Source organism: Orcinus orca, chromosome 13 (genome assembly GCF_937001465.1).
Source record: "Orcinus orca chromosome 13, mOrcOrc1.1, whole genome shotgun sequence".
NCBI lineage: Eukaryota > Metazoa > Chordata > Mammalia > Artiodactyla > Delphinidae > Orcinus > Orcinus orca.
In genome coordinates, this window is record NC_064571.1 from 60897317 (window position 1) to 60909758 (window position 12442).

General features: G+C 42.9%; 1 protein-coding gene across 6 annotated transcripts in view; it reads right to left on the reverse strand.

Moving 5' to 3' along the window:
* The window catches only part of GALM (galactose mutarotase), a 77090-nt gene that overhangs the window by 9668 nt on the left and 54980 nt on the right, over positions 1-12442 (reverse strand). For 2 of the 6 annotated variants that reach the window (XM_049696464.1, XM_033419249.2), the window contains 3 exons: positions 4251-4394; positions 1770-1911; positions 198-372 (listed from right to left, as the gene is read on the reverse strand). In XM_049696464.1, coding sequence (XP_049552421.1) covers positions 198-372; positions 1770-1911; positions 4251-4394 — 461 coding nt within the window. The remainder of the gene's footprint in view (positions 1-197; positions 373-1769; positions 1912-4250; positions 4395-12442) is intronic. The other 4 variants (XM_049696463.1, XM_049696465.1, XM_004265038.3 and 1 more) reach the window with 4 other exon arrangements.

Consider the following 12442-nt stretch of genomic DNA (forward strand, 5'->3'; position numbering starts at 1 on the left):
TTTTTAAACATGTAAATGCCATTTTAGTAATGTGGTTAAGAGTTTCCTGTGTTGTTCATGACTTGGAGAAGAGGAGAAGAGAACACACACAGACTTTTGAATCATACAGACCAGGTCTGACTTGAGTGTTATGACCTCTGTCATCCAGTGTGACCTTGGACACACCACCACTCTAACAAGCTGGCTTGTAGACTTACCTGATTGACTGCATCAGGCCAGTTCTGGGTCTCAAGGCAGAAACCAGAGTGTTTGGGATAGAGTGCTCCGCGCTTGCCCTTCAGTGTGCCATCCAGGAAGTTGCCCGTATAAAACTGGACCCCCGGCTGGGTGGTGTACACTTCCAGTACCCGCCCGCTCCCAGCATGATGGACCCTAGGGATAAAGCCAGACCACATATATATAGGTCCAGGGTGGAAAAGCAGACAGGGAAAAGCTGAGAAGCAGCTCTGAGACAGGAATTAGACCCAGTCACAGAGCAGGGACAACATATATGGAGGAGACAAAGGTAAGAAGAGCATGGAGGGAACTTCTGGCAGCCTCTCAGGTGAGGCATGAGTAGGTGGTTTTGAGGATCCCCAACAGCAACTTCTCACTCTGAGCCTGGCTTCTCTGGGGAAGGGCAAAAGGGACTCACCCCAGTCAGATACGTTTGTGTGTGTCGGGGGAGGCCAGGTTGGAGACAGGTAGTTAGGCTGGGATACTTTCTCATAAAGAGGTGAGCTCTCTGCTTGGTCTGGCAAGACAACCAGCTATGTCTTCTGAAAGAGAATAGATGCTTCTCCAAATTAAACTGCCTGCCACCCTTGGGGCTAGAGCAGGCAGGGCTCTTTCCCCCGAGAATAGATCTGTTCTGGGTTTCTGCCAAATTGTTTCCTTTTTTAAAAAAACCAGGCCTCTACAGATGGGAGAGTACCTACCTGGTCCTATACTTGGGGTCAAAGGGTTATATAGATAAAGAAAGGCTGGGTCTTACAGACTTACCGAGGTAAGACATCCCCACAATGTGTAGTCAACCAAGAGGTTCGGGGAAACATGTTTGGAAAGAGAAAGGCCAGGATTTGAATAGTGGCGGGGAGGTCGGAGGGTCTCCTCACGTGGGGGCCGTGGAAAGAGAAATGTGAATAGGAGGGACAGAGGAGAAAAGTAGTCTTTTCTCTGCTTTATTTAAGACCCGTTCATTCTGCAAACATTTATTGATTATTTGCTAGTGCCGAGCATGGTATTAGGGTGTTAGGGTAAAGGTAGAGATTCACAAAGATAAGATGGCATGAGGTACTTGGAATTTAGTGAGAAGGAGAGTGTGGACACAGATGCCTGTCAGACAAGGCTGGAGGTGGTGAGTGCTATAAGAGAAATGCAACCTCCAGCTTGTCATGGAAGTAGGCAAATCATACATCAGAAGTCAAGAAAGGACGAAGGGCTCTGGAAGTTCACGGAAAGCAGAGGTGACTTCAGTCAGGAGGAGTTGGGGCTTCTAACAAAAAAAAGGGCCTTAGAGAACAGGCAGAGATGGGGAGAGGGGAAGCAAAGAGACAGGATGCCAGGTAGGGGCACAGGGAAAATGGTATGAAGGGGGAGGGGGGAGATGTATTCACCTATGGAATAGGAGCTTTGAAAAGGCACATAGGATGTGGTAGTTGGTCCCCTGTAGTAGAGTAAATGGCATTAATATGGCAGAGGAAAAGCTCCTCAAATAGGAGTTGGTATCTTTTCTTCCCAACAAATGAAAGGCAAATGAAAAGTACAGGCAGCAAATGAAAAGTGCCTACCGTGCACAAAAACGCTTTTCTTTAGATCCCTTCAGACAGAAATTGTGGTCAAAGCCATTCATGTGGAACTCCTGCAGGTGTTTTCCAAGCTCCACTGGCTTCCTCAGGTCAAATGCAGTTCCCTGCACTGGAGCAACTTCTCCTGGTGGGAAGAGGCAGAAAAAAGAGTGACAAATGCCTAAATAAAATCTTTATATCCTAAAGACCCACTGGTTCTACCCTCCCAGCCTTCATTTCAAGTTGTAAAGGAGGTAGGAGTCCAGATCCTAAGAATAATAAATTATTGGATCTCCTTAATTGTAAAATGCCACTGACTGCAAGATGCAGTAGCTATAACACTCAGAATCATTCAAGTGTAAAAAAAGTACAGAAATCAAGGAAGCGCGTAATTTCCATTAAGGAATAAGTTGGATAAAGGGTGATGGTTGTCCTAACCATTGAGTCAATCACCTTGTTGACATTTCTTGCTTTAATGCTGAAATATCCCAGGGCTCATAACTGAGCATTAATACCTGGTACTGGCTAACCAGATGCTAACAGTGTCCCTGAGATTAGTGATTTTCGAACCATTTGGGGCCATTATTAGCCAAAGTGACACTGGTAGCCACTCTTCCCCAATCACTTCCCTGATCAGTCTGTAGACTTGAAACATAGAGGGAACTGTTAATAACAACACTGGGACAAATGAGTTAACCGGGACAGTTGGGGGGAAACTAGAATGTATGGCCACTCTACTATTAGCCAATTTTATTTATTTATTTATTTATTTATTTTGTTTATTTATTTATTTATTTAGGCTGCATTAGGTCTTCCTTGCTGTATGCGGGCTTTCTCTAGTTGCGGTGAGCAGGGGCTACTCTTCGTTGCAATGTGCAGTCTTTTCATTGCAGTGGCTTCTCTTGTTGTGGAGCACAGGCTCTAGGCTCGCAGGTTTCAGTAGTTGCAGCACACAGGCTCAGTAGTTGTGGCTCGCAGGCTCTAGAGCATAGGCTCAGTAGTTGTGGCACACAGCCTTTGTTGCTCCGCAGCATGTGGGATCTTCCCGGACCAGGGCTCAAACCCATGTCACCTGCATTGGCAAGTGGATTCTTAACCACTGCGCCACCAGGGAAGCCCAGAGTCAATCCTTTGTATGAAAGCTTTGTGTCTCTAGGAGTGCTTCTTGGAGGAGTTATAGTTGGCAAGCACCACCCCCTTCCTATGTGTAAGCCAGATTCCTCAACCTCTAATAAGTATATTTGTTCTTATCAAGGTGGGACATTCTGAAGCCTCTTCTCAATGATGTGGGTGGGTGACCAGTCCTGAGGGAGGACACTGCAGTGTGAAGACCCTCAACTCTTAAAGGGCAAAGCACAGAAGGAATCTGGATGGGAGCCCCATTTTGGTGGTTATTACACAACAAATGATGCCCATTCAAGACTATCCCTTCGTGGTGTTACAGAACTCAAGGGTGTTGGGACCAGAAGGGTTCTCAGAGCTCATCTGGTCCAAACTGCTCATGTAACAGATAAGACTGAGACCCACACAACTTGATATCATCAAACAACAACCTGTGATATTGATATACCATATTTCCTCAATTTAAGACACTCATTTTCTCATATATATATATATATAGGCTATAAAAAATATATATATATATATATATAGTAATTCCACTCGGCTTGCAGAACCTTAGTTCCCCCCACAGGATCGAACCTGGGCCCCGAATGTGAAAGCGCAGAGTCTACTGGACTGCCAGGGAATTCCCTCATTTTCATATTTTAAAATCTCTGAAATCATGTCATGTCATGCTTTAACTGGCAGAGGTGTTTTTTTCCTTCATGGAATGTAAAATAATGGTGAACTTTACAACTGATGGCATCTTAGAGTTGATAAAATATGTGAAAATAATTTGCCACATCTTCTGCTCTACTAAAACCACTGAACAAGAAATCAGGGCTTTGAGGAAGTTCCCTGGTGGTCCAGTGGTTAGGGCTCCGCACTCTCATTGCCAAGGGCCCGGGTTTTGACCTCTGGTTGGGGAACTAAAATCCTGCAAGCCACGTGGTGCAGCCAAAAAAAAAAAAAAAAAAAAAATCAGGGCTTTGAGGGTGAAAAAGAGGAATCAGCGTTATCTTGCGAGTAATTTCTCTGGAGGTCCAAGGGAGAGAGCAAACTTCTCAACAGACAGTCCTCTAGACATGTTTGCCAAAAGGCTATAACATGGGTTTTACATTCTTCTGAATATTGTGCCATTTTGCTTTATCACCTTTCATTCTCTTCCCAACTTTCAGATCTGTTCTTCCCTAGATGCTAGGCTGAGCCATCTGAAACAACGTACACAAATATTTTGAATTTAGCTCAGTTAAGAAAGCCCAGGGAATGTGCGGAAGAATTCTTCCTCATAGGCATGTTCCTGGAATATGACAGAGCCAGAGCAATGGACTAGGAGCCTACTCACAGTCACTCTTCTGATCGATCAACACATTAAACACCTACTGTATGCCAGGCACTGTGCTGGGCAGAGCTGATACATAGATGAGACATGACCTGCCTTTTTAAGCCGCTTGCAGTCTGAAGGAGGGAGAGGACACATAAGCCGCTCATAACCACAGAGTGTGAAGAGTGCTCCCAGAGGCACAGCTGTAAGAAGGAAGACAGGCAGTATGACTGGGTTGGCTTAGATGTGGCGGACTGGGGAGATTTCATGGATAAAAGTTTATTAGTTGAGCTGAGACTTGAGGTGAGGTCATGGTAGGTTGAATGGGTGAAGAAGGTTGAAGAATAATCGATGTGGAGGAAACAGCTTAAGTACAAGGTGGTAGTGTGTGTGTGTGTGTGTGTGTGTGTGTGTGTGTACTGTAATAGTAGCAGCAGCAGCAGTAGTAGTAGCAGTTGTAGGGTAGAATGCCTCAGATGAGGAAAGAGATTAAGTAAAGTTAGATGAAATCACTTCTCTGAGCCTGGGGTTTTTCATCAGTACAACAAATAAGCTGGACTAAATCACTGACTTTCACCCCCTACCCCATTCCTGCAGAATTTGTTATTTCAGAGGGAAGCTCAATAAATACAAGTGTGCACACACACACACACACACATAAAATAAATACACATATACCGTTGACCCTTGAACAACATGGTTTTGAAATGCATGGGTCCACTTATACATGGATTTTTTTTCAGTAATACATACTACAGTACTATACTGTCCTTTTTTTTTTTTAATTCTTAATTTTATTTTTTTTGGCTGCATTGGGCTTTTGTCTAGTGTGGAGAGCGGGAGCTACTCTTCGTTGCAGTGCGCGGGCTTCTCATTGCGGTGGCTTCTCTTGTTGTGGCTCACGGGCTCTAGACGTGCAGGCTCGGTAGTTGTGGTGCACGGGCTTAGTTGCTCTGCGGCATGTGGGATCTTCCTGGACCAGGGATCGAACCCATGTCCCCTGCATTGGCAGGCGGATTCTTAACCACTGCACCACCAGGGAAGTCCCTACACTGTCCTTGATTGGTTGAATCTGCAGATCTGGAGGGCCAACTGTAAAGTTATAGGTGGATTTTCGACTGCATGGAGGGTTAGTGCCCCAATCTCCACACTGTTCAAGGGTCAACTGTATACAACATAAAAAACATATATAAAAGCCAGAGTGAAGCCAGTATAAGCTCTGAGCAGCTCACCTAGAAAACCCTAGGAACAGATGACAGCAGAGGTGCACCCCATCCCACCCCCTAAAAGTATGACCCACTTAGGAGTGAGAAGCCCCTGGTCCTAGGATCTTCCCCAAATACAAAGAATCCCAGGTTCCTCTGCAGCAGGCCAGGCAATCTGGCCAGTCTTTCTTGAGGGGGAAAGAGGAAAGGGACTCTGTTTCAGAGCCTTACACAATGATACAGTTTAGTACATTTAAAAGTTTTTGTATTGTCCCAGAACTGAATCATATATTTTGAAGGTAAGTACAGACACTAGGTGTTTAACATACTCTTTCAGGGTGAGAGTTATTTTTCCTTTCATGCGGTCAAATGGATAATGTTTTAGGAACTTGGTTCCTGCTATTTTTAGAGGAGAGATATAGCATGCAAAGTGGGGCTGGAATCTTAGGAGGCTAAGAAAAATGAGGAACTTGTACCTTACCATTAAAAAATTAAATAGGAAAAAGAGAACTGACTTTTAGCCATTTAAAGCATTTGGTTCTGCTTCTTTGAGTTCCTAAATACTAAGAAACATGAATGTCCTGTCTTTGGGTGAAAAGAGGGTATCCTTTTCTTAACTCAGAACTTCTGCTCAGAAATGTAGTCTTTTTGGCACGTGAGGACTGGGGTCTTTGAGTTCACACAGAGCCGCGAGGGTGCCTGGGTTCCAGAGCTCCTGAGGGAGACACAGAGGCCTGGCTAAGACCATCCTAGTGTCTGGTGTCCACTGTTCAACCAAGAGGATCCTCCTCTTACCAGAGTCAGCTTTAGGAAAGGTTAAGTGGTATTCTTTTTGAAACATCCTTTAAAAGCATCTATTTCCTTTGTCTTGGTTCTACTTTTCCAAAAAAGAATTCTTGAGTAGGTAATATTTACACATGTAATCAATTTAAAAGATATCAAATGTAAAAGTTACAAAGTCGTACTCTACAGTGAAAAGAATTTCTCTCGTCGTTGTTCCCTACAGATGCAGTTTCCTTCAACAGAAGCAACCATTGTCACTTGTTTCTCATGCACCTTCCAGAGATACTACAAGGATATCCAAGCATTTAAGTGCACGTCCATGCACATCCACAAACTCACAGCCCGTTTCCACCTTGATCTTTTCACTCAGTTTATCTTGGAGGCTGTTGCTAAATTTATTCCTAGGTATTTCATTAGACAACTCCTTATGCACTCATACTTTTCTCATTTTTTCTATGATAATCTATTTAAAATTTCTTTTTGAGGTCACAATTACAAATTTATATATTTTCCTAGAAAATTATCCATTTCATCTATATTACTCTCATGTTTATTTGCAAAGAGTTGAGGAAAGAAATAATTTATGATACTTTCAGTTTCATCTGTCTGTGGTTATTTGCCTATGCTCATATCTAATTCTGTGGACTGAATAGATTAGCTAATGCTATATCTATGTTATTGGGGGTTTTTTTCCCTCCAATGAAGCAGCTCTTGGATTTATGAGTACTACCTTTTCTGATTTTTTTCAAAATTATAATTTCTTTTATTTTTGTTAATTTTTCTTTTGTTCTCTTGGGTTTATTTTATTATTCTTTTTCAAATATCTGCATTAGATGCCTAATTCATTTAACTTCACAATTTTTGATTAATATAAGTAGTGCTAAAATTTTCTGAGTATTACTTTAACTATATCACATGTAGGAGTTTCCATTATAGATAACTGTAATATAATATTTGCTTACTATATATTCCTATATATTATGTATATATTTCCACATAAATAATTATATTATTTATTTTCTAAATATCCTTAGTTTTGGGGTTTGACTTCCTTTTTGATCCAAGAATTATTAAGAGACAGTTAAAACATTTCTAGGTCAATATTGGCTGTGTTGTATTTTGTGAAACTGCCTGAGGTTTTCTTCATGGTCTTAGATATAGTCATTTTTTGGTGAACTTCCGTTGTGAATTGCATCCATTGTGAATTGCATCCTTTAGAAAACAGAATGTGTTCTGTCATGAAATCAGCCTTTTCTGATGTTCAGACTGAGACCCCTGCTACTTTGGCTTTCACTTGCTCGGTTTGCTTTTGAATTCTTGTATTTTCAACCTTTCTGAGTCACTTGGTTTGTACACAGCATCCTGTTGGGTTTTGCTTTGTGATTTAATCTGAGAGACTGTTTAATAGGGGCGTTTTATGGCATTAAGATGACACGTATATTCTAATTGTTCTTAGTTTGTCATTATATTTTATGGCATGCTTTCTGTGTTTATGAATTCTAGTCACTTTAAAAAAAATCTTTTACAATATGGTCTGTGTGTATGTTCCTGATAATTTAGAAAGTTTGTGTTTTTGTTTTAGTGGTTACATCTATATACAAGTCACTTCAATATAATATACTTAATTCTCTGTTTCTTAGAATCTTCTGAACTTCTTCCTCCCCTTTTCTCTGGGTTTCTGACACATTCTAATGTAATTCTAATAAAGGCACTTTTGTTTCCCAGTAGATGGTGCTAGAGACACAATGTAAAGAGCTTCCTTTATAAACATACACCTTGTCTGAGTCCAGTCGGTCCTCTAAACCCCGAGCAGTTCTGGAGGAGGGCTGAACTTTTTGGATCTCGAAGGCCAAATCCTGGATGGTAGTGACCCACCGGGGCGCTACTGTCCTGTGAAGTCTGGGTGACCAACTATCTCCCACACTGACTTTAAAAAAGACAACAGTGTTTCCTTAGGAAACAATTAGACTGGGAAAAAGAAGCAGCTGTTAACATGGGCTCAGGAAGATTTTAATCTTACCAACCCATATTCCCAGTGGTATTTATGTTATGCTTTCTTCCCTAACTTTAAATGGTGCTCACAATATTTAGTTCTTTCTTAAAGCCATATTTGACTCAAAATCAAACCCTTAAAATAGTCCCAATGTGATTGCCCGGATCAGTCAATCAATTACTTACTTTTCTTGACTTTAAAGAAATAAGAAAGTCATGGAATTTTCATGAAGGAAGGACCCAGGGCATATTTCATGTCTATTAACCTGATATTGAGCAATCTATGATATCGAGCAATCAATGTTTACTTTAGCTTTTCTCTCTGTAAAACAAAGCTGCTATTATTTGCCGCCCCATACATTACATGGAAATATTTGATAAATGATATGTTTGAACATTTTCAGGAGGATGGCATAAATAAAAGGGCTAAATTTCAGGAAATATATATATAACACAAAGCAGAGCTTAGAGAGGGTAAGACTTCAAGAACGGCAGAGAAGCCCTGACTTAAAATTTAGACACTTGGGAAAATTGTAAAAAGAGATTTTTGCTGAATGAGAAGAAAAAGAGAAGGTTCCAATCTGTCTTTTCCAGCCTCATGCCCTGACACACTCCCTCATGCCCTTACTGGTCAGGCAAATGGGAAACTTAGAATTTGTCTCCCAGATTCACTATGTCTTTGGACCCTTTCTTGTAACTGGAATGACGTTTCTGGGCTCCCCTACCCCACTCTGGCAAAGCCCACCAGGTCATTTAAGAATGCTTATTCTCGGGATTCCCTGGTGGCGCAGTGGATGGGAATCTGCCTGCCAATGCAGGGGCACGGGTTCGATCCCTGGTCCAGGAAGATACCACATGCTGCAGAGCAACTAAGCCTGCGTGCCACAACTACTGAGCCTGTGCTCTAGGGCCCGAGAGCCACAACTACTGAGCCTGCGCTCTAGAGCCCACGTGCCACAACTGCTGAGGCCCGCACGCCTAAAGCCCATGCTCCACAACAAGAGAAGCCACTGCAATGAGAAGCCCGAGCACCGCAACAAAGAGTAGTCCCCGCTCGCTGCAACTAGAGAAAGCCCGCGCATATCAATGAACACCCAACACAGCCATAAATAAATAAATAAATAAATAAATAAATAATGCTTATTCTCTAATGCTATTTCCTCTGTGAGGGACTGTATCCTCCACAGTTAGAACTAATCCCCTTTTCTACTTTGTTCATCCCACTTTGAACATACTTTCCCCAAGACATTCATCCCATTAAGGCATAGCTATAAGGTTATATCAAGCTTTATATCTGTAAGGAATATGAGCCCCTAGAGGGCAGGGATTGTGTCCTACTGATTTTTGACCCTCTGAGCATTAAACAGAGCCTTTACTTGACTGAAAACCTGATGAATGAATGAGGTAGAGGGGAAAAAAAGAGGGCAACTGTGAATGTTGTAGCATCCTGTGACAAAGTCAGAATGAAAGATCTAGAAAGGACCTTAAGAATTACCTCTAGTACCCTCGCTTTGCAGATGAGGTTGGAACCCAGACGGCTAAAGGGACTTGCCCAAGGTGACACATCTGCATAGTGTCACAGCCTCCAGGCCCCTACTCAGGCACTCTCCACCTCACCCTGGAGTGACTTGGGTACAGCCCCTCCCACCCCCAGCCCGCAAGTACTCTTGATTTTTCTAAGACTTTGGAGAATGAATGTGCAGTTCTTTCAATTTCGGTTTATATGTGAGTTTGTGCTTTGGTGCTAAGAATAGAAGGAGATGTCAAAATAGCTGTCTCAGCAACACTGAGTGTACAGAAAATGAAGCCGAAATGGAAAGGGTGCCTTCAGAGAGGATGTCACATCACCAGACTTTGGTTTTGAAGCCATCAGAAAGCTGTGGTGTCAGCAGAGAGAAGCCGTTTTCAGATGAGGATTTCTTATTGTCCTGAATAAGGTTGGCTGGGTGTGCGTTTAGGTCTGAGCACCAATGCCTGGCAGATGGTGGGCTCTGACCCAAAGGTGTGGGGTTACAGCTCTGGGGGAGTGGCCTGAGGCAGTACTTCTGCTTCCCCATTTCACGGAAAGTCTGACTGCAGGCCCCACTAAGGACCCACCTGAGGTTACTGTCATGAATTTTGAATGAGACCAGTAGCTGCATGGTGGCAGCTGTAGAGGGTCTGGGGGGGTAGGATTAGTCAGCGTTGGGCTTTGTTAGGAGAATACAAAGAAAAAGGAGAGGGCAAGGGAGTGGAGAGCATATGAAAAGGGGTGATTCTAATGATGGACTTTTGATCTTAGTAGGGGAGGAGGTGAACAGTGACAGGGTGGTAGGATCAAGGGACTATAGGTTCTTGTGGCATTGAAGAATTATTGAAGCTGAAACAGACATCTTAAACAGTGATCATAAAAGGCTGCAATAAGAGGTAGTGACAAAGTCACTCAAAGATCATAGGAGTGAGTAGCTGGAAACCTTGGAGGACGAGATCATTGGGAGAGGACGTCAAGAAGCTAAAAGGTCAGGGTATCATCCATATGGATAATGAAATAACGTAGAATTGTGATGAGAGTAATGTTGGAGTGTCAGTGAGCCAGGAATAAGGTCAAGTCTACAGAGGACCTCAACAAAGAGAGCTCACATGAGTGTCACCCTGGCAACTACAGCTGACTCATTCTTGCAAGAAGATGACGTAGACCTGAGCAGTGGAAACAGGCCTCTAACATTCCAGATGCCTGTCACAAGGCCTCAAATCTTCCTCTAGCTCCTCATTCCTGACAGTTATAATTACCTGCCCTCCGGAAGTACAGGAAAAACTCACTGCCTTCATGAAATCCATCTGCTTTGATTCATATCTCTTATCTCACATGAAGGAGTCTTACAGGCGCTCGACCTTTTCCCCATGACTGCTTGTGGCATACCGCATTTTTCAAAGATGGCCACACCAGGATATATTCATCCCACAGGCTCTACTTACAATGTGATGGTGACACTCCTTCAGTGAGAGGTGAAGTCTTTTTTCCCTCCCTTAAGCCTGGATGGACCTTTGTAACTGCCTCAACCAATAGAATGTGGTACAAGTGATGCTATGTGATTTCTGAGGCCAGGTTATAAATACAAAGTGGCTTTGGCCTGGCCCTCTCTGCCTCAGGACATTTGCTCTTGGTTCCGGCCGCCATGTTGTAAGGAAGCTCAAGTCACATAGAAAGGCCATGCGTGAGGTTTTCTGGCTGACAGCACCCAGCCAATAGCCAACATCAACTGCCAGACATGCAGGTGAATGAGCCTTCTGATGATTCCAGCACCTGCTCTAACCTTCCAACAGAGGCCCTAGACATCATACACAGAGACAAGATATGCCCTGTCTAAATTCCTGACCACAGAAGCAGTAAGAGATAATAAAATGGGAGTAACTTATCACATAGCCATAGATAACCAGTATACTGCCTTGGGATGTTTTCACCTCTTGGCACTTGATTTGACAAGACAGGAGGTGACAAATTTTGACAGAAGTCCCTTTAGATGATTCTACCTTAAGAACACTAATCCTTGCAATTACTTTTGGATGGGGGAAAAACAAATATAAATTTGCTAGTTCACCCATTTTTGAGTATCTTTTATGCACCAGGCATTAAACTGACCCCAGGGAACTTAGAATCTGATGAAAGAGACAGACAAAAACATAAAAACTTACAGGAGAGTATGACAAATGCAACGAGAATGGCATTCAAAGGGCTCCGATGGAGCAGGGAGCAGCAGCCCCTACCTAATGCAGCCAGGAGGGTCAGGAAAGGTTTTCCAGAGGTGGTGACAGGAGGCTAACCTTGAAAGGTAAGTCAGGATTGGCTAACTGGACAAGGCGTAGGACTACTGTCCTCCGTGAATGACAAGAGTGGTCATGTGAATATCACTCTGGCAACTACAGCTGCCTCATTCTTGCAAGAAGATGATGTAGACCTGATTATTGGAAACAAGATTCTCTAACATTCCAGATCCCTGTCACAAGGCATTAAACCTGTCACAGGAATGGACTCTTGTTGTCCGTATTTGGGGTGAAGGCAAGACAGTTATATTACACTTGTCCTCTGGGCTCCTAGCTCTGACTTGATTTTTTGGGCAAAAGACTTAAGAAACAGAGTAGAAGGTAAATTAGTCCTTATGAACTCCTGATCAAACACTGACTACTGACATGGTTTTCTATGTAACATCATCTGGACATGAACACTCTTCTCAGTATCTGACTGAGAAAATTCACCCGGGGTGAATTTTAATTCAATGCTTTTAATTTCGCAT